Below are 23,553 nucleotides of genomic sequence, written 5' to 3'. Positions count from 1 at the left end.
ACAGTACCACCAACTAGCGTAGATGCCGAAAGAGCGTTTTCGATAGCTGGTAATTTTTACACAAAATTACTTTCCAGGCTTAATGACAGTACAATTGATGCATTATGTTTTTTAAGATCACATTTCAAAAAGTTGTAATAGTACCCCAGACTGAATAGTGATATTTACACTTTTTTGTGATTTAAATAAATAAGATGTTTCTTTCTTTTTTGTGATTATATACTGCTATAATTTATAAGTTACAAATTATTTTTGTGATATTTACACTCTCTAACAAAACTGGCAAATAAAAGAAAGAAACACCTGTGTTTTCTTTCTTTTTCTAAAATTTCTAATACCGGTATTAAAACCGGTATTCCGGTATTAAGATTTAAAAAATACCGAATACCGGTATTGAACTTTTGGTCCGGTATTGCAATCCCTAAATACAATATCTTTATGTTTCTTATGGCCTTGAGGTAGATGACTTAAGTCATTTTTTTCTCGAAAATATAATTTTTTTTTAATAATCTTAATGTTTAAATAGGTTTCTTTTAATAAAACTATTAGAATTTTGTTTCTAGCACCATTTTTTGGTAATTTACAATGATTTTTATTTGCGTTGACATACATTTCAATGCTATTTTACATTTTTAGATGGTATTTTCTTAAATTGTAATCTTCGATAGAATTTTTTTTTAACGGTGCCGGGATAGCCTGGTTGGTAGAGCGTTGTATTCGCGTCTCCTAGGTTGCGAGTTCGAACCCCGCTGGCCGAAGATTCCCCGCGTGTTTGGTGGCTGGCGCCGTATAAGTCTGTCGTGGTCACAAAGTCCTCCATGTCGAGAGTAATAATACAGGGGGTACTGGATCAGGGGTGATCGTTCTCTAATTGAGGACTAAATTATGATCTGGAGAGGAGTGAATGAAATACGTGAATGAAGTCCGCCCCCTGAAAAGGGTTGGGACGTGTGTGTAGTCAAGTCGTACTCTTGGCCCTAGTTGGCTCTACGATAAAAACAAGAGGCGCTCCCCCTCAGGCTTAAATCGGCTGCCTTCGAACAGCGGGCTTATCGCTGGCAAGTGCCATAAGAAACAACAACCGTAATTTTTTAACGATAAACCTCGTAAATTGAATGATAATCCTATTTTTTTGTTCAAAGTCAGTATAGTAATATCTCATTATGTTCAGAAATACATGAACTAGAGAATAAGTAATATATTCATTTAAAAATATTTTATAGTTATTTTAGTGCTTCCGAATGCAAAAAGAATTAATTTGAAAACTTAATTTTATTTATCATTTCGACCCCCAATATGTAAAGAATGTTTAGCAATACAGCTTAGTTTTTACTTTAGAAACACATTTCGTCAGCTGTCAGCAAAATTTGAAGCAAATCATTTGATAAAAAAAACTAAACTAGAAGATTTTTACTTTATATTTTTTTAGCTAAAAAAAAACCCGGCCCTTTTCTCCAATTTTTAAAATATTTTAGCCACTTAAATATTATATTTTGCTTCTAAAGATATTTTTACAACATTTTTTATGCAAATATCCAAAAAATATAAGCATTCTCAAACGTCTTTCAAGAAATTCATCCCGAACGTAATCACATACCTTTAATCGCACGCTTTAGCGCCTGTTTAAATCACTAGTTTATCATTAAATCTCATTTTTTTCTTTACTTTTTGCTGCAATTTTTTTTAAAAAGGCCATTTAGATATACAGAATTAAATTTTCCTTGTTATAACGAATACGATTATTGCACATGAGTAATATCAACAAGCATAAAGACCTAAATATTGACAAATGGTAGGACCATTTAGCATGCGGTGAAAGCTTATAAGCCAGTTAAAAGCTACGCTACCCGAGCAATTGCTTTTGTATCGTGGTCATGTTACTGCACTGCGAACCACAAGGTCCTAGGTTCTATCCTCGCACATCGCAATCCGCCACATTGGTGACCCGGACGTGATTTGAACATGCAAATTAGGAAGCAATTTAGCAGTCGTACTGGGAATTCCTTCTACCAAATTAAATATCATCCTACCCAGATCATTAGTTTCCAAATACTTTTCTTTCACATTGAGGGAAAAACGATCAAATGTGAATACTAAATGGTCCTTTTCTTGAAACAGCCTTGATTTTGAGACCGTCTGATTTGAAATCTTTTGGGTGAGGTCTTTTACCGTAAACTTAAAAATAATCAGACCTTTACCATCTCAGTTCGAAACTATATTCAAAAAGACTTCTGTAGCTAGACAAAATATTCTTCAGCTATAATTTCCGAAGTTTTCACAAGCTCCCATTTTACACTAGATTGAGAGAAAATGTATTGACATTGGCATTCAAATAAATATTTCTATGTCAAGTTTATTGTTATTATTATTATTAAATTCAAAAAGCATTATGTATTGTATGAAACTGACCGTTACAATAGCAAATTTTTATGCTTTACCATTTTACACCAAAACTGAAAAAAACTACTTTGGCACTGGTACTCAAACAAAGATCTACGTCACGTATCATTATTATAAAATACAATAAAAAAATTCTAAATTGTATGAAATTGACCATTGAAATCGCATATTTTAGTACTTTACTGTATGCTACGTCTACGAGAAAATAAAAATTAAGATAAGCAACCACATAGAGCATACAATTGTGACTGATATGAATTTAAAAGAAATTTTAACACACTTGGAAGTAAATCCTTATGACATAGCAAAAGAGATTCTGTTTAGTGGTTTGAGAAGAGGAGACGATTTTTTTAGAGGAAATTGCAATTTGAATTTTTGTGAGCAAATAAAAACTAACAACGAATTAGTGATTTAGAAAGCTTTAAAAATATTTCTAATCAGTTTTGCGATGCAAATATCAACACATTTCTTGATTTCCAAGTCAACATTTATAATAATGTTTCCATTTCGGAATTTGATCTGAAGCTGACTTTTTAAATGACAGAATGGCCAAAATGCAACTGGGTTCAACTTCAGCAATCCGTCGGCTTGAAAGGGGTTGCCCTCAGGGATCAGTATCTGGACCTATTTTTTGGAATATTATTATCAATGATCTCCTATCTAAACTTAAAAATCTGGCCTGCTGTGACATCATAGCTTTTGCTAATGACATCCTAATTTGTTTCCAAGGTAGGGATCTTCCAGCGACTTTCCTACACGCACAGGAAACTTTGAACCTCGCTTCTGAATGGTCAAAAGGTTTTAAATTAGAATTTAATCCTGAAAAAACAGGAGTCATGGCTATTGAAAAACGAAACGTTTGCTATGATGCATTTCAGCTTTATCTCAACGGAGCTCTCTTGGTTGTAGTAAAGCAAATGAAATATCTTGGGGTTCTTCTTGATAGTAAATTTTCGTGGAAGCAACACTTAATTTACGTATCAGAGAAATGTGACAAATTGCAGCGTGGATTAAATCGGAGTGCACGCAACACGTTTGGTATTAATTCCAACGTACATTCGCTCATTTATAAACAAGGAATCGAACCCTTCATAATGTATGGTTCTAGAGTTTGGGGTGCAGCGCTTAAAAGGAAGGTGAATTCTAAATATCTGCGACGCATACAAAGAAGGATACTTTTGCGGGTCATACGCGGATATCGTACCATAAGCTACGAGTCTGTTTATGCAATTTCTGGCTTCCCTCCAATTGATATTGTTATTCTTCATCATATTGCCTATAAGGAAAATCTCTCTGCTTCTTACATCTCTAATTATGATTATATTCTGTCTCCATCTTTCCTCCCTCATCCCTCAGAGAGAACCGCAATCAATATTATTCAATTTAGTGATAAAACCAAGGATGTTTTTCCTGTTATTTGCTATACCGATGGCAGTAAAATTGATGGTAAAGTTGGTTTCGCATTTGTTGTTTTCAGGGGTGGTATTGAATCCGAGCACTTTCAATTCAGGATTCGTGATGAATGCACAGTTTTTGTAGCTGAACTCTTATGCTTAAACTTCGCCATCAAATGGATCGCTGAACAAAATAGTGTAATCTCAGACTATCTTATTTGTACCGATTCTCTATCATCCTTGGATTCTCTGAAGTGTATTTCTTAGTCTAACAACATAATAGTTGAAATCCAAAAGCAAATTAAAAGCCTGAAAGATAAAAATATCTCAATAGTTTTTGCATTTGTTCGTGGACACACGGGCATTTATGGAAATGAGCGGGCCGATTGGCTTGCAAAAGCTGCCACTAAGCGCAAAATCGACATTGACGTTAATATTCCTAAATCCTTTTACAAGAAGATTACGAGAGAAAAAATAGTGGAGTCTTGGAATAAAGAATACCTCCTTTCAAATAAAGGGAGCTTAACAAAGAAATTTTTTCCATCCATTAATAAGAGACTATCATGCCATCATTTTTATACTAATTACAAAATAACCCAATTTCTAGCTGGTCATGGTAACTTTAATTGTCAAAGAAAGACAGATCCTAAGACTGGCTCTCAAGCATATGAATATAAATTGGCCTACAGAGTTTCACCAACTTATTTCCACTAGCTTTTCAAAATTTCTGTAAATTTATTGTTGACTTCTGTAATCCTTCATAACTGTTAAATTTTCTTCTTGGAAAACAGTTGCATTTATAATTCCTCAAGAATCTTATGTCTTAACGCAACATGAGTATTTTAAGCTAACTACAAGTTCTCTGTCGTTTATTTGTAGGCATCGTATCGAACAACGGAAGTTTCCCTTACTGCCAGATGTTCCCGGGCAAGAAGGACGATAGACCACAGCTTCACTTTGTTAGCACGGGACCCATGTGCCGATATGCTTCAGATTTACCTTTGCTGCTTAAAGTTCTTTCTGGTAACGACAAAAGAATTCGACTAGACGAAAAAGTATGCCAATTTAATTTTAACTAATCTTTTTTTTAAATTAATATACTGAAGGAATTTTACAAGATTTATTATTAATAGTCGATAGTTTTTTTTTCCCTAAGTTTTCCACCTTGACAGGGGTGGATTTGGGCATTTGCGACACTTAATATTGAATATTATGAAAATCCTCGTATAATAAAATGATCAATTTCGATAAGCACATTTTTAACATTTTAAAGATTTATTTTAAGTTAATATATATATATTTTTATTTTACTAACTTTGTGAATGGTTATTTGTTTTTATTTATCAGATTGTCCAGCATTGAACACTTGCATACAGCAATATTGAAGCAGATGCTCATTTTTATAAATATTCTAATAAAAAAATGAGCATAATGAAGCAGATAAGAATCTGATCATTAAATTTTAAAAGGTGTTTATATTATCCTAATATTTTACCATTTATAGAATTTGTGTTATGTAAAGACTTATTTTCTTCGACAAATAGAGAAATAAAGGTTTTAAATCGCTTTACTAGCGCCCTCTCTCATCCTAAAAGTCCTAATCAGTGTTTAGCTGAAAACCCACAAATGCAGCATGATCATGCATATGCTCAACTGAAAATGCTTTTCTGGAGCGTTTCACAGTAGTCACATGCTGATTACTCTAGATGTCGATGCCACATTCTGGATTCTTAAATTTCTTGACGTATCTCCGATTGGTCATTTTTATTTAAAGCTTGCAAAATTTTCTTAATTCGAATGCTTTGAAGCAGCGCATGTCAATATTAGTTCATTCAATAACATCACAAATGCCACTAAACACCTGGCAAGTAAATTACTGATTGGATTTATTTATTTACTCATTAATTGAGTTTTTTTTTTTTTATTTTAATGACCTACAAAGCAACTAATAGGTAGCTTTCCTTTCACGATATTACACAGCATTTAGAATATCAATAACATCATAGAGATATCATGAGTTAATAAAATCGTGCACATTGAGAGCTGAAGATCAGATATTGACATGTAAGAAGTCAGTTTCTTAGTTCTCTAGGGAATATAACAATAAATTAACCGTTTCAGTGCCAATATTAGGCCTACTTTTAATGTTTCAATGCATGAAATGTTAGTCATAGAGGCTTTGTGCTTAGACCATGGTACTCTAACTATTTTTATTTTAAACGTAACAATAGAAAAAAACTCTAGCTATTATAAAGTATCAACATCAAACACACAAAAAATAAAATTACGTTCAAAACTTGCAACTTTCAAATTATTAATATGTTTTTTTTATGTTTAAAAGCTGTAAGTAGTCATCTTTAAAGCGTATTGCTATTTTAAAAATTGTTGTCATTAGATATTTTCAGTTGAATCTAAAATATTTCTTGCGGTAGTCCTATCGTTCATCTTTTCTGAATGCTATAGCTGAATGAAATTTCTTTACAGGGTTGCCACTTATATCTGGAAAAAAATTCCCCGTATTTTCCCTGTTTTTCCCCTGTATGTATAGAAAATAGCACTCATGTGCTAGTTATAATGAAAAACGGTTTTAAGGAATGGAAAAGGCAATGAAAGAAAGCAACAATTTAATATTATACTAAATAATAGCGTATTAAAAGAGGGTTTATATTTAAATACAGAAAAAGAAACAATTTATCTTTAATTATTATTTAGAATTTAGCTAAATAAAATTTATATAATGGTGAGATATATTACCACTCATATTCTTTCATTGTAAATCACACAAAATTAAGAACTTGAGTGAAATAAAACACAAAATATTTTTGGTATCATAATACAAATCATTCAACAATAACTTACCAGCGGCAACAACAAAAAAAAAACCTTACAAAGGAATTTTTTTTATTTATTCATTTTTGCCAATTCAAATATTTGGGCATCAATTTCAGTAACTTCTGCAGATTTTTCAGCCATTAGCTCCATGACGCTAATGGACCAAATCCGTAGCAATAAAGTACAACATTTCTGCATTTCTGTACAACATTTCTGTAAAGTACAACATTTTTTAGCTATTTCACTTTCAGTGAACATATGTGAAAATATTTTCGACATATCATTGAAGGAATTAAAGGACAAATGTGACACAACAAGTTTTAATGCCCATAAAAATTCAGCTTTAAATTATTGTTCTTGAAATAAAAAGTTCGAAGCCGGTTTATTTTTGGACATAAAATCTGACATTTTTGGTTTTGACCTGTCATTCCTTTTAGATACTAAGTCCAGCGTCACTGATAATTCTTTTGAACTGGCACACAGTCTTGCATGTATTCTTTTTTCAGCATGACTGGTAAGTACCCTTTTTTCCATATTACTTAGGCTTATTATCTTCTCACAAAGTGAGCAGTGCGCAACAAATTGATTTTGTGAAATTTGTCGATAGATTATTTTTATCCGTTCAACTCGTATTACATATGGATTTCGAACAGCTCATTAGTTTTAAAATATTCTCTAATCTACAAAGAAAAAGCTCAAAGTTTCTCAAATAATAAACAAATCATTCAATAAACTCAAGCATGGTAGACTAAACAACACTCACTGCTTCCGCAGATTGAATGTTGCCAATCCCGCTAGAGAAATGTATTCTATTCTTTCGGGCAGTTGCATAAGTCTCGCGCATGCTCATTAGCTGCAATTCGGGAATCGCATGGAAAAAGAACAACTTTTTCATAAATCGAAACTGGAACTATCGATGCAGAAAAAAAAGGAGAGAGAGAAAAAGGGTGAGTTTTGCATTACACAATCGCGAGTAGTATTGTTTTATTTGTGGAACTTATGTTATGATCTTTTATTCTTGCAATTGTGGCGGTTTGTGATGAGCTAGGATAGAACGTGGGATCTTGCGGTTCGCAGCTGAGTAACGTGACCACAATACAAAAACAATTGCTCGTGTATAGCTGTTAACTGGCTTATAAACTTTCATCACACAATATTTAGAGTGGTATTTTTAGACGGGAAAAAATAACTAAGAAGCTTAAAATCCCCTGCATTTTTACTGTTTTTATGAAAATTTTCACATTTCCCTGCACTTCCCGGTTTTTTAAACGATTTTTAAATGCCCTGTGTTTTCCCGGTTTTCCTTGTTCTCCCGGTGGCGTGGTAACCCTGCATTATGATAATTAATCACGTGTGATTGAAAAGTCCTTGATTAACTTTCACTTCGTGTTTTAGATATAATGGAAATTTCAAACCAAGCACTAAAGAAGCTACATATTCTAATTATTTTAAAGCGAAACAAGAATTGATTAAAAAACGTTTATTAAGAGTAATGATTTTCAGTGTACACCGCTTAAAGTGATCACGGGTAATTTTATCATCCGCTTTATATTATCAAAATCCCCTGTCCCAAATGAGCATATTCAAATTCTCATTGATTTTTTTTTATTGTTAAATACACTTTTTAAAACCCTTTGATGTGCATTGGTATGACAGTGAAACCACCACTTTCTAAATATTATTTCTAAACCCGCTGTGGTTTCTGACCGAAACAGAAAGTCCTGAAATAATATTTTATCTTTAATAATTGCCTATAGTCCCAGCCCGCTAGTAAAAATCCTTGTTCGTACAGAGCGAGCGGGAGTTTCCCAATACTTTCTTGCTTACTCTATAATAAACTCATCATATCAGAGACAGCTTTACATGGCTTTGGCGTACAATAGTAACGAAATATTTTTTGGCGTGAATTTTGGATTTTTACTGAATCTATAATGTCTTTCTTGGCGAGTTATTTGGCGATTAATATCTCGCATGTATTAATAATATCCGAAAGTGGAATTTGTATTTTAGACACATTTTTCTCAACTGACTGAAACAAAAATTTGACACAAAATTTTTCTTTTGTAATTTTTTTTCATGTTGCAAGATTGTACAAGAAGCTTTCATTGATTATATTATATGTTTCAGTATTTCTATAAATGAAAAAAGAATAATTATGTTACAAAACGAATTGAAAAATATTAATTTTTCATCAGAAGAATACGACGTAGGTGCACTTTGGTATTCCAGTGAAACCAGCACCACCTCTCGTGGTGCAGTGTACTGTAAATTTTTTAAAGGTATTTTCACTTCCCTTAGACTCTATGCATGTAAATTAATTACATAATTTTTAAAAATTCAAAAAATTTATGAATTTTAAAGGTTTAAAAGCTTTGAGGTAAAGTTAAAGTTAAATAAAATACCGGCCCTTTGTTTTTAACCAGTGTTAACGACTGCCAATCCCCTTGTAGGGAAGCATCACAGAGTCGTTTTTTTTTCTACTGGACGGGTTTCACCGTTTTTTCTCGTCTGAACTGTGAAGATTTGGTTCGGTTTGAAGGGCCAATTGCGTCACCATGTCTAACAGAAACCTGTTGAACAGCCATAAACTTCCTGCAATTGAATTATTATATCAATATAATAAACTTATTTGAGTGTTAAAATAAAACTGAAATTCTTAACTGCTATAAAAGTTTATCTGAAATAAATCAACACAATGTTGAAGAGCAACTGAAGATTTCAAAGCCTACCCTTTTTAAAATTTTGAAAAATCATAAGCTTTTTGAATGATAAATTCTTGAATTTTGATAACATTTTGTGAAATTTTAAAAATTGTGAGCTTTTCAAATGATAAATTCTTGAATTTTGATGAAATTTCGTAAAATTTTGAAAAATCATGAGCTTTTTGAATGAGAAATTCTTGAATTTGGATAAAATTCCGTGAAATTTTGAAAAATCATGAGTTTTTTTAATGATAAATTCTTGAATTTTGAAGAAATTTCGTGAAATTTTGAAAAATTGTGAGCAAGTAATACAATAAATGATTCTGACAGGGAAGAATACATTGCAGAAAATTCTCTCACGAATGCTAAATGAGTCAATCACTTGATATCTTGAAATGCGTCTTGTAGTACTGCTCAGCGAGTTTTGAAAAATTGTAGAAGTACGAACAGTTTATCAATGAATTTTTATGGAATAATTGTCGAAACACAACAATTAATAAAGTTTTTCATTTTCAGTTTTGAAATAAATTATAGATAAGCCTGAAGTAAGATTTTTACTTTTTCTCTCGGTGTGATGAAAATATCGATGATTTTATCCATTTCGATTATTGTTATCAATTGATTAATCTTATTGAAACACTTATGTCCCAAAGAGACCTCCATAAACGACAAGTATCGTATTAAAAGGTTTTTAAAGTTTATTAAGGAAAGCAGAAACATTAATTAAAATATTTCACATATTAGTTATAAACTTATTGAATATGTAGGAGCTAAAATTGACAAAATTATAGGAACGCGTTTTAGTCGAATGAGAAAATTATTTTTTGGAAATCATGAAATAAAAAGTGTTAAAAATTATTGAGGTAATATAAAAAAATTTCACTGCGAATAAATTAAACTAATTATGAAATCAAAATAATTGCCATCTGTACTTTTTTTCAAGGTTACTTTGAGAAATTGAAAAAACTTCAATTCGCAATTCAATAAAATAAATCATAAAGTAATAACTATTTTGAAACAATGCAATTCCTGAAATTTAGCTTTATGCTTCACGAAATCGCTAGTCCGAAACCTTGAATTTGGAGTCAGTTCCAAACTATATTGCGGTATCTAATTGATATTACAAAGACACATTTTTAAAAATTTCAAATCATTCATTTTTGCATGAATCATTCATTTTCTATAATAAAAAAATTAAAATAACTAAAGAAATATCTCAAAAACAATTTTAATGTTTTACAAATTTTATAGTAAAAAGAAATTAAACAAAATTTTAAAAACTTTTAAACTTGAATCATTATTCCAGTTTTATTTATCACGCCTAAATTCAAAACATCGTAACATACAAAGGAATAATGAGCACATTTTTAAGTTGTAACTGTAAAATAACTTCCTATATTATAATGACTAGTATGAGTAATGAATACTTTACAAAATTTCAAGACGCTCTTTACTGTTTTTCAGGTTGATTTTCGTAAAGTCAAAGTTTATTACATGAAAGAACTACCTGGAAGGTTTAACTCGGCACGACCAGACGTGCGGAAAGCAATCATGAAGGTAAAATATTTTACAAATATGTTAGCATTTTATTACAAAATATAAATAGTTGTTTATTATCGTGATTTCTGTGTTGATATTGTTATTCACCGTAAAGGTGGGTTTACACTCAGCCAACTACAAAACATCCAGTAAGACCATGCACCCGCAAGAAACTGTACAGTAGCAAGTACTTGTCCCGTCAAGACAAGAACTTGCTATTGTCCGCTCTCTCAGCGCATGTGCGATCTGCCTACTGCGCATGCGTGACTTACTGGAACCTTATAACTGGTCGAGCGTAAACCAACCTTAATATAAAGCAGGATATATCGCATTTATATTTTTAAAAGAAACAATTTCAACAATCATTCTTTGGAAAGTACTTTCAAACTAAGCAATGGATGTATCTGGAGAGGTTCAAAAATGATGACGGACCTTTTTAAAATTTTAAAGATTTTATTGTTTCTCCGTTTTTGGGAGTTCCTTTGAGCTTTGCCTTTCGGCGTTGCTGCTACATCGATGATGTTACAAGACTGATAGTTTTTTACAAATGCCGCTTGAGGGCGTTACAAGTGAGAGGCGGGGCAACATGCTTACGTAACATACTCCCGCCTTGAAATTGCACAATTTCAATATTCAGACACTATATGAATTTCACACATCATAATAAATTCGACAGAATCATTATAAAAAATGAATAAATATAAAAACAAAACAAAAAATATTGAAATAATTCTTATATACAAATTTACACAAATGAGTTCAAGTCTCTATATATCTCATTTACAATCATATACAAATATAAATCCAATTAATTTTTGGGGAGTAAACATATTTGACTAATACCTCTTTTAATAACACCATTCAAAACTCTTATTACAACTCTGACCAAGCCATCTAAACCTTTTATTAATTCTTGAATTCTACCCAGTCTCCATTTATATGGAGACAAATATGGATCTTTGATTACGACCATATCATTGAGATTTACATTATTCTTAGCAAACTGCCATTTATTTCTAAGATGTAAATTATTCAAATAATCACGTTTCCAATTTTTCCAAACTTGTTGTACTAATTTTGTTAATTTTTGCCATTTTGACAAATAATTATCTGATTTTTCAATTAATTGTGGTTCAGTAATTGAAGTTATTGGACGGCCAATTAAGAAATCTCCCGGAGTCATTAGGATCCGTAGATAAAGGTACAATAGGTCTACTATTTAGAATACCTTCGATTTCTGCAGTTAATGTTAAAAATTCTTCAAATGTGAGTTCTATAGAACCTGCTGCTCTCTTTATATGAAATTTAAAAGATTTGACTCCTGATTCCCACAAGTCTCCAAAATTAGGAGACCTTGGGGGAATAAATTTCCAACCAATGCTTTCTGTAGTTAGATAATTATTTAAAGTATCATCAGGATTACTCATTAATTTTTTCAATCTTTTTACTTCTGAATTTATCCCAACAAAATTTCCTGCGTTAACCGAAAATATACATGCACATTTACCGCGTCGGGCAAAGAAGCGTTTTAAAGTTGCAATTAAAGCATTAGTCGTTAGATCGGTAACTATTTCCAAATGTATGGCTTTAGTTGAAAAACAAATGAAGACTGCAATATAAATCTTTTGAAAAATACCTTTGCATTGACCTTTATATTTAATTAAGAATGGTCCACAAAAATCGATACCACAATTTAAAAATGGTGGGCTAGGAGTTACTTTTTCCCCTGGCAGATTTCCTAATAATTGACTACAACTTACTGGTTTATTTTTGAAGCAAACAATGCATTCATTAACTATTTTTCTAGCCAAATTTCTTCCTCCAACTGGCCAAAATTCCTGTCTGACAAGATGGAGTAAGGTTTGGGGACCTACATGTAAATACCGTTTGAGAAAAGATTCCATAATTATTTTTGTAAGGCTATGATGAGCAAGAAGAAGCTTAGGATGCTTTTCATTTTGAGTTAATTTAGCCTTTTGCAAACGACCACCTACACGAAGATTATCCTCATCTAGGAATGGTACTAAATTTTTAATCTTACTTTGTTTAATATCAATACCTTTTGACAAATCTTTAATTTCCTCTGAAAATTCAGAAGATTGCACCTTGCTTACCATGAAGTCGGATGCTGCTTGAATTTCCTTTATTCTTAACGTATCTTTTTTACGTTCAGAAGAACACTTCAAATTATTAATAAATCTGAAAGGATAACTTACAATTCGACAAATTTTAGTATAGTTGTTACTCAGTTTTAGAATATCACAAATAAAATCATTAGAAATAAAACGGTCTTGCTTATGATGACACTTTTTGTGCTGGGAAGCCTATTACAGCTTTGTAACATGATGTATTTCCTCATTTCTTACTGAATACTAAGCCCTCCATCTATCACAATGTGTACGCAACCACGGCTCGGTGAATCTTGGAAGCACTTGCCGGTAAAGTGACGAATTATAATAGAAGGCTCTGTACTGGTAGTTTATATACTGCACTACACGCGCAGTAGAGTTTATAAGAGGAAAAAGTAAGTTAATGAGATAAACTGTTCACATTTTAACATAAATTCTGTAATGCCTATCTTAAATGCATTAAACAAAGCATTAACGAAAATTGTAGGTCCAATTCGTAAGAAAATTGACTCAAACTGATTTTATTTTTCATTGATAAATGATTACACAGATATGAAAAGGTAATCCTAAGATAAGAGTCAAAATTTAGTTTTTAGTTTTTGAAAAAGTCCTTAATAGATGACGACGAACAACGAGAAGAACGCTGCTCTTTTCCTGTTACAAATTATATTTTGCACACGACACGTAGGAGGAAAGTAGCAGAGGCTCGCTTCCAGTGCCTTAGCAATGTTGTCAATGCAACGCCTTGCCTTCCTCATTTAATTACGATAAAAGTAAACTAGGCCACATAGTACGAGAGCCGGAAAGTCGCGAACCGGATATTCGGAAGTGTACTCCTTATGTAAATAAATGAATGAATTGAAATAAAATCTCAGAAACAATGGAATGGTTAATTATTTAGTAATATTAAAAACCAAGATGATATTAAAAATGCATTAATAATATTTGACTTATTACTTCCCTTTCAGCTTATAAATCGATACTGATCATATTAAAGTGACTGTATTCAAATACAGAACAAGTTTCAAGAAAAATTTCTTCATAATCTAATTTTTAAAGAATTTCAATCCAGTTGATATTTTTGAACATAAATTATTTATCGATTGTAACGAAAGGACACAATCAAGGATATTTGATTCAAATTCTGAATACATTTTAGTTGAGAGGAAGGCTGCATATCCTGAGAGGCGCATCTGATGATTCGTATAGAATACCATCTCCTACTCTTCTATCTGCAACGCTTATAGTTATAGAACAGTTCAATGGATATAAAAACATAGTCTTCATTAAGGATAAGGCATACCAATACTCAAATATTCAAATTTTACACACTTCTTGTATTCTTCTTAGGCATACCAATACTCAAATATTCAAATTTTACACACTTCTTGTATTCTTCTTCAAATATCCGGAAAATCCAAAATCTGGTGTATTTTTCCCTGTAATCCCGGACATCAAATAACAATTAATTATAAACATTTTTAAGCATTTTTCATTCCATTTTCAGGCAGCAAAACACTTCGAAGAAGAATTCGGGGTCAAGCCGATACCTCTGGACATAAAAGAGATGCAATACGCCTTCGCTCTGTGGAATGCCAAGTACAGAGAAATCGGCGCTGGATCAATAAAAGATGGACTGTGCTACGGCAAAAAATCGGTCAACCTTTGGCTAGAATTGGTGAAGAGTTTTTTTCGATGTTCGGATCATACTTTCCCTTTGATTTTCTTCGGATTATCAAAGCCTTTGGGCGGCAAAATGTACTACAATTGCCTGGAGATGTACAAATCCCTTCATAAGAAATTCGAGGCCATATTTGAAGAAGATGCCATTTTCCTTTTCCCAACCCACCCGGAACCAGCACCACATTATCTCATGACTATTTGTAAGTTCATGAACGTTGGATACACTGCCATATTCAATATTCTGGGTTATCCTGTTACTGCAATACCTGCAGGTTTGAGTGATGGGTTGCCCATCAGTATACAGGCCATCAGCGGTCAATTTAAAGACCACCTCACAATAGCGGCAGCACAGGAACTGGACAAAGTATTTGGTGGTTGGAATAGTCCATGTTCAATAAATGTTTAATGAATTATTGATGAGAAGTGAATTATATAACAAAGAAGAAAAAATAATTATTATGAAACTGTTTTGGTATTTGTTTGGTCTTTCTTATGTTAGTTTCTTTTTATAAAATCTTCTTTAGTATTTTAGAACAAATTATATAAAGAGTAATTAACTTATTGAACAAAATAAACATGAAAAGCAAAACAATAAAATTATTTTCTAATCATGTGTATTCAATACGAAACTATCAACCAAAAATTAAAGCAATCTTTATGAAAATAACTTTAAAGTAAATATTTCCTGAGTCAAAATTAATAAAAGATAGCAACATTAATGCGTTCTAAATACAGAGCATATCTAAACACAAACGAACTTAACCAAATTAGAAATAAATATTAAGTTTAAATGCAATAATGAATTAAATGGAATAAAACAGAAAGAAATGATGAATCAGTTCCTGAAGACTTTAACAAGGCTCACCCTCAGGCAGAGATTCAAATAAGGAAATTTTTCTATGTGGGGTTTGACGTTCATAGAAGTATTGACCCCTCGTGACCCGAAAATTCCAAAAAATTGAGGGTATTTGAAGAAAAGAATTAATATCAGTAAATCAAAGACAAAATAAGCAAAATTTTATTTCAAAATTCAAATCTAAGTAAGATCACAGAAAAATTCAATTCAGCTGTGTGTATTTGATGATATTTTGTGTCGAAAATCAAGCAAAAGAAAATTTTAAAAAAATGTCAAATAAAAAAATTAATAACAAGAAAAAAATGTACAATCAAAAGCATTTCTTCCTTCATAATCATTTCAATTATAAAATAATTTAGAAACTATTTTTGTTCAATACTATTTACGGAAGTAATTGCCCTGAAACGCTAAAATCTTTATTTATATTTTATTTAAATGAAATTAAAATTAAATTTTTAATATATATCGCTCTGCTGTCCATATTTCTTTTCCTAAAAATACATTTGCACCCAATTTAGCATTTCTAGGTCAAACAGTCTGGTCTGTAAGGAGCCATACACATGTACATATTCCTACTTATTATTATTATTAGAGATTATAAATTGTTCCTTTTTTACTAGTTCTAACTTTAGTTATATTCGATAAGTGATTTCGTTAACAAATTCTTTAGTTTAAAAAAACAATTCAAGACATGCAAAATGCCGAAATACACATCAATCAAAATTACATGATTTCCATATCGAAAATATGAATCATTCAAGAACAACTCCATCATCAGTTTATGAATATCCTGAAATAAATTATTCCTATATCTAAAAACTACAATCATGCAAAAAGCACAAAATATCGACAGATTTTAAAACAAAAATATGCTTTTTTAAAAAAGGCCCAAAAACTTTTATTTCATTAGAAAACAAATCTATTTATACATTATGATAAAATATATGTAAATTTTGTTATATAGAGAGAGGGTTCAGTGCTGAAATACTTGAGGGCCTCATGGAGCATCATGTATATAAACATGTAAATTTGACTTCAATTTTACATAATTTTTTTCGTGATTATTTTTATCCAAAAAAAATTTCGTTTTAAAAGGCTCTATTTTTTTTATTTTAATCAACTAACTTTTTTCATTTAATTTTTCTTTAATAAATCTTTGTTAATTAATATACTTTGAAATTAATGTATTTTGTTGATTAATATATTTTGTTAATTAATATATTTTTAAATTAACATATATTGTTAATTAATATTAACATATATTGTTAATAACATATATTGTTTAATATTAACATATATTGTTAATAACGTATATTGTTTAATATTAACATATATTGTTATGAAATTTATATCTGTAATTCGTATACGTAAATATTTACATTAATTATTACCGAAATCGCATATTATTCATTATATAGAAGCAAGGCCTTTTCCTAGCAAAATTATTTTGATTATAATTGTCAAATAAATAAATTAATCTGAAATTTATTAAAATAAAAAATGGTAATTAATTTGATTCTAAATACTGAAATGCGATAAAATAAGAATGAGTCCTTTATTTGGCAGATATAACTAGAACCAAAGCATAAAAATAATCTTTTGTTAAATGTTAATTAAATTTTTATAATTATTATGATAAATAATTTAAATGATAAAAAATGAAAAGAAAATATAGGCAAAGGAATCTAAGATTTACAAATATTATTTTATGAAATGAAGAGTAAAGTAACTATTTTTAAAGAAATTATTTCTATTTCCTTCAGTTATTAAATTATTTTATATGCAATCAAAACATAATGTCTAATTTCGTGTTGCTATAGTTAATGACACTTTATGAAATCAAACATATTTTAAATAAAAAAAATAAATTGAAAAAACTCATCAAAGATAAAATATACATAAACCCACGAAATTAAATGAGTATTTCATTTCCTTTAAAAAACATATTTACATCATTTTGATTTGCAACTTGCCGCAGTTTTTCATATTTTACTGAACTGCTGTGTGCCGAATCTTGTCATCGTATATTGTGTATGATATACCAGTGAGTGAAGTGAGAGAAGACAGCGAGAATTGGAGAGACCGTAGAGCGAAGCTCCGAGGAACCCTTCTCCTGCTGGACCGCTTCGTGTGCTGTGGACGATTACCACTGTGAACTACTGTCTTCTGTAGTGTGCTACTGTGTGCTGTCCTGTGTTCGTCTCGGCTGTAAATATTTGTCGTCTGTGTATTCGTCTTCTTTGTACTCGTGTCATCGTTTAAATAAACGTCGTTATTTTCTACTGAAGCCTGCGGATTGTGTGTTCTCCACACCATGCACCCACTATCCAAAAAGAACCCGGTGGTGAGGAAGAAAATCCATAACTATATATAAAGAACAATATATATATATATATATATATATATATATATATATATATATATATATATATATATATATATATATATTGTTCTTTATATATAAACTCCTTGTGTGCCAACAAGTATACCACAAGGCTTACAAATGTAAGTCAATACGCAATTGACAATAAAATAAATTTCAAATATAAGGTCGCAGGCACAAATGCAAAAACAAGAAGAAAGAAAAATAGGGGGAAACAAGTAGATACACAAACAAAAGCAAAAATGAAACAAAATTGCTTACATAATAACAGAAGCATACAGTAAATGATATAAAACAATTGAAGAAGAATGATCAAATAAAATATTCAAAATACAAATACAAAAGTATATATGAAAAAATATGTAGGCAAACACACTGAAGTAAAGTTTAAATCATACGGGGAAAAATACTACTAATATATGTACAAAAGGAAATGAAAGATAATTTACACTGTACAAAGGCAGATAAATGAGGAGGCCAAGCTATATTGTTCTTTCGAAGGCAGTTCCTGAGTTTACGTCTTTCCGGAATAAACTTGGTGCATTCAAATATCAAATGCTTGACATCCTGGACTGCACCACTGTAGCACGAACACTTATCAGTCGGCGACAAATTGAATCGTTTTAAATATGCTTTTAAGTTTCCATGCCCAGTCAGAAACTGGATAAGCTTAAAATTTGACTCAAAGTAGTGAGCTTTTAGGCGTCTCTGTATGGATGGAATAAATTCCTTAGTGAGCTGTGCATTAGTCGATGCTTGATATAAAGTATTCCATTCAGATATAACTTTATCTTTAAAGACATTCTTTAAATAAGATTTCGGAATGCTCATAGGAATGGAATGAACAAGTTTTGTCGCTTCTTTGGCAAGCCAGTCGGTGCGTTCATTGCCATAGATTCCTGTATGACCTCTAACAAAAGAAAAGGAAACTTGCACACCTCTGCCTTGAAGAAAACTCAGGTTGGATTGTGTTTTAACAATTATTTGGTTAAAGATATAAAAAAAATTAGATAGCTTTTTAACAGATGGGCAATAAAAAAATCAAAAGGATAAAAATGAAAAAAGATAACTTTTTGATTTTATCTGTATAGGGAATTAAAAATATAGAAATCTTAATAAAAATATATTTTTATCAATTTCTAATTAGCTGCTTGTAACATAAAATTTAAATTATTTTTTTATTTTGAATTCTTTTTTATTCAAAAATGTGTTGAAGTATTTCTTTTTAAATACATTGTTTAATGGAATTGGTGAATTATTTTCATTAAATCCATTGTATGATTCAGTAATATATCATAACCATTTGGCATGAAAAAAAAATGAAAATCAAACTTTATGATTATTTTCTCTTTACTCTTAATAATGAAGAAACATTTTAATTGAAATATTTACTTTCAATTTAAATGAAGGCAGCAAAATTACTATGTTGCAATTTAATTAATAAAATAGTAAATATGGTGCTAAGATTGTATACATGAAAGTATTTAGAAAATTTATTCGATTCCTTTTTTTTTTTTTTTTTTTTGAATCTCAATGAGCATTGTTCATAAATAGAAATGGAATTCTATGAAATATTTTTGGTTAAATATTATACAAATCTACAATGACATATTAAGCAGAATTTACTAAATAGTTTCTATTCCATAGAAGAAAACTGCTTTCAAACGATTATACAAAATGCGCGCACTTATGAATTTAAACCTCGAATAAATGAGACAGAGGAATTCAAAATCTATTCCATGCACATCACCAAATTTTCTGCATTGATGTCTTATTTACGAAAAAAAAAGATTCCTTTTACTTTTTCTTTAAAAAAAAGTCAAATAAATTAATCAACAGAGCCAAATGAAACTTGGAAAAAATAAGCACTAATGAAAACACGGAGAGAAAAATTAGATCAATAAATAATATCAATAGTAGATAAATTCTGGACATTTATCAGATAAAAGGATAAAAAAATATATAGAGAGAAACGATATTAATAAATTAATAATATCGTTTAGACTAAAAAACTAAAACAAATTGCTAACGAAACGAATAAATTTTGAGTAAAATCATTTTACATCCATCATTGATTTCCGGTGTTCATAGAACGATTTTCATTTTTCGCTACAATCACCATTGCTGTTATTGAAGGGATTAGCCATAGAACTGATATATAAGCCATAGAGCTGATATATCAGTATCTCAGCTTTATGGGGTTACCTTACCAGTTAAAATTGGATGCATCAGCAGGGCTTTAGAAGGATAAATTATAGCAATATTTTTTAAAAAAAGCCTCATTTTGGGGGCTCCTTTACCTCGCCTAGCATTTAATCTGCTCCTGATTATAGTAAAGTTCTCATATGTCCCCATATGTACGGGACTATGACCGTATTTAGTAAACGGACTTAGACATTTTTTGCTCCAGGCAGTATTTATTATATAAAATTTCCATTTAAAAAAAAATTGGTCCATTTAGTTTCACATTTCAACACATATGTAACCTAATATCATTTTTAATGATTTATTTAAGGTTAATTTTTTGGTAGCTCTGTGTAAATGGGTTTTTATTTATTTATTTTTATAACCAATGATTGTGAGACATCCAAGTGTACTGTTGGTTCAGTATTCTGAGACTACCACTTTTCGACGATTCTATCTCATTAAGGGGAGAGACGCAGAAGGACGAGGGCGTTTCCGGAATTCTTCGTCACTCTTTGACCTTGATTTTCGCCCTATTAGATACTTTTTTGCTCAATTTTTTTTTCACGTGTATGTGAAAACCGTGTCGTTTCTGTCCGCGTTATTTTAATTCAGTCTGCCAGTAATCCGAGTTTATTTTATTGTTAAATGTAACATCCCCTCTTTTCATCTTTCCTCTCACCCCTATTTTGACGAATTAAACCATCCTAACGCATGCGCAAAAGCTTGGAGTGTTTTAGAATCTGCTGTCAAACAATACACATAATATTATTTAAGCAAAGTCCCTCTGCTAATAAATATTGTAATAACTAACTGAAAGCAACAAAATAAATAGGAAACGGACTCATTATTCTTGACAAAGATTTATTATTTTTCTAATATTTAATAAATCAAAAAAATATAATTAAAAGTTATTTATTTGGTAACTCATAGGCTACAGGCATTCTTTTAATAGATCTATCAGTAGCGCATCTGTCCTGGATATCACAAATCAGAAACTGACTACTCCAACCCGCCCGCAACAGCAACACTGGTGGAAATTGTGGTTAAGTTCTAAGGGTCATCACCGGCCACGGTACAATCCTTCCCTAAGGAAGTACGTCCCGTCATCGATGGGAGGAAACAGGCCCCGCACCTTACCCACAAGGGTGGTGAGAACCAACCATCATGTTGGATGCTTTTCATGTTGTTATGGGTAATAGCCTAATCAGAAATCCGCCACTGGCTATTTCACTATTCAGCCCCATTATATATAGTCTCGTTAATTAAAAATTATTCATTTCGTAATTAAGTTAATAACATCCTTTAATAAGCTTGTTGCCCCTCACAAATAAGCGCTCTTAGGCAGCTGCCTAGATTGCTATTGACCGTATTTCACTGTTAGTACCGTTATTGTTATTTGACTCGTTTGATTCCTAAACTTTGCACTTAGCATCCATATTGGTTAGACTAAGATTCCAGCCAAGCAGTTCGTATATCTAAATGATTACTTATAAAAATAATAGCAACCAAAACTGCAAAGCAACTATGGAATCGCGTATGGAAGATACATTGACTTATATTTTTTTCGTAGATATTTCGTATATTAATCAGAAAAATCGAGTATGATGGAAAATACATTGACTTTTTTTTTCGTAGATACTACGCATATTAATCAGAATTCTTGTTTGATAAAGCTATGCAAATATGTATTTTTCATTCCAGCTCTTAGCACAAATTTTGAAAGAATATTTTTTTATAATGTCAAAGTATAATGATGGAACAAAAGAAATAGGTTATCAGAAGAATAAGTTCATCCATCATTAAAATTTTAACAAGACTTAGCGACAAATTTTATAATTAGTTTAAAGACATTGAGAGTTAAAGACATTTTCTGAGATTCTTTAATTGATTTTTTTTTATCAAAGTAAGATAAACAATTATCTACATTGATATTTCATGTTTTATTTCTTAAGAGCGCTGAGATTTTTAAGAGCTATATATCAGTGACCATGTAACAAATTTCTGCTTCTTTTACTAGAGACGAAACACTTGGATTCGAATGTTTAATCTTTCATGGATATTTTCCATTGCTTAAAGAAATGACAGAGGAGAATGTGTTCTATACACTTAAAAAAACAGAATTCCGTTCAGCAAGGGGTTTTGATTCATTTGAGTTATAATAAAAAAGTACTTGTTGAAAAGATTGAAACCACATGTCTGGAGAAAAGAAAACAGTACAAGAACGAAAAAGCTCGGTCAGCAAGATGTTATATATGTTTATAATTCATGTATTTCAAAGTTGATTTCAGCTCTAGGCAATAAAAAATTCTTACTAAAAAAAAAGGTTGTAACAGATGGAGGGAGAAAAGCAAATTCGAAGCCTTTTGATTGGTTAATCGTTCAAGGACAGAAGTGGAAGCGATAGATTCAAAACACATATTAATGAAAAGAAGAAGAAGAAAAAAAAGGATTTATAACGTCATTTGGAAGAAGCTTCCATAGCATGTAGTTTGATTTTTACCGTTGGCTTATCGTGAAGGGAAATCGTTTAGGGCTTGCTTTACGTTTCGTTTCGGAACATATTTCCTGCTGGTAAGCATAATGAATAATCGAAGGAAGATGTGTTCGATTGTGTGGAACATAAATAATTACAGCTTCTGCTGGCAAAAAAATGGTGAGAAATTGGAAAGTCCAAGCTTCACAGCCGTCGGACTTAAGGATACAGCATGGACTTTACATTTGTATCCAAAAGGATGTACAGAAGAAGTTAAAGGTTACATTTCTATTTTTCTTTCTAGAAATCAGACAGATGATGGTCCAAATAGCGTACCTTTAGGATTCGAATGTTCAATTCTTTCTGATGATGAATCAACTCTTATAAAGAGAAAATTTGAAGGAACATTCGAAAGGGGAATCGCAAATGGAATTCTTCAGTTCTTAGAGATCGGTGAGGTCTTACGGCGAAAGACCGATTACTTGCCAAAAGACAGATTGAAAGTACGCTGCAAATTGTGGGTGGATGAAGAGGATCTTCCACAGTGTACAAGAATTATTGCCATGACTTTCATTAAAATCGAACGGATTTCTTTTCTTCATGTAATCGAAGATTTCAGCTCAATCGAACCAAATCTAAAGAAAACTGTCCAAATCCCATCTCTTATAATAAAAGAAAATGTCTTTTCAAGTAATGTATATATCACTGATAATTCGTGTTATGAAGGAAGGATAATGGTGGAAATCACATCATCTAATTCTAAACAAATCCTTTCCATATGTAAACTTTATTTAATAGATGCATCTGGAATTAAGATGAAATGCAAAGAGGCCGATAATAGATTTGATGCTACAATAAAAAGACATTAGTAAACTATCTCTGCCATTCACAAGAAAGGCCATTCTGAATAGAAAAAGTGAATATTTACCGAATGATAAACTCTCCTTGTTATACGAATGCAGTTTTTCTTCTGGA

General features: G+C 31.1%; 1 protein-coding gene across 1 annotated transcript in view; it reads left to right on the top strand.

The window, feature by feature from the left end:
- The window catches only part of LOC129976441 (fatty-acid amide hydrolase 2-A-like), a 32,877-nt gene extending 17,717 nt beyond the window's left edge, over window positions 1–15,160 (top strand). Inside the window, exons 6-8 of the mRNA XM_056090011.1 lie at window positions 4,674–4,849; window positions 10,793–10,885; window positions 14,504–15,160. Coding sequence (XP_055945986.1) covers window positions 4,674–4,849; window positions 10,793–10,885; window positions 14,504–15,085 — 851 coding nt within the window. The 3' untranslated portion in view covers window positions 15,086–15,160. The remainder of the gene's footprint in view (window positions 1–4,673; window positions 4,850–10,792; window positions 10,886–14,503) is intronic.
- Window positions 15,161–23,553: the final 8,393 nt, after the last annotated feature.

The sequence above is a fragment of the Argiope bruennichi genome, chromosome 7 (assembly GCF_947563725.1).
Source record: "Argiope bruennichi chromosome 7, qqArgBrue1.1, whole genome shotgun sequence".
Taxonomy (NCBI): Eukaryota; Metazoa; Arthropoda; class Arachnida; order Araneae; family Araneidae; genus Argiope; species Argiope bruennichi.
Note: the sequence above shows the minus strand (reverse complement) of the source record. Positions and strands in the feature narration are given on the sequence as shown.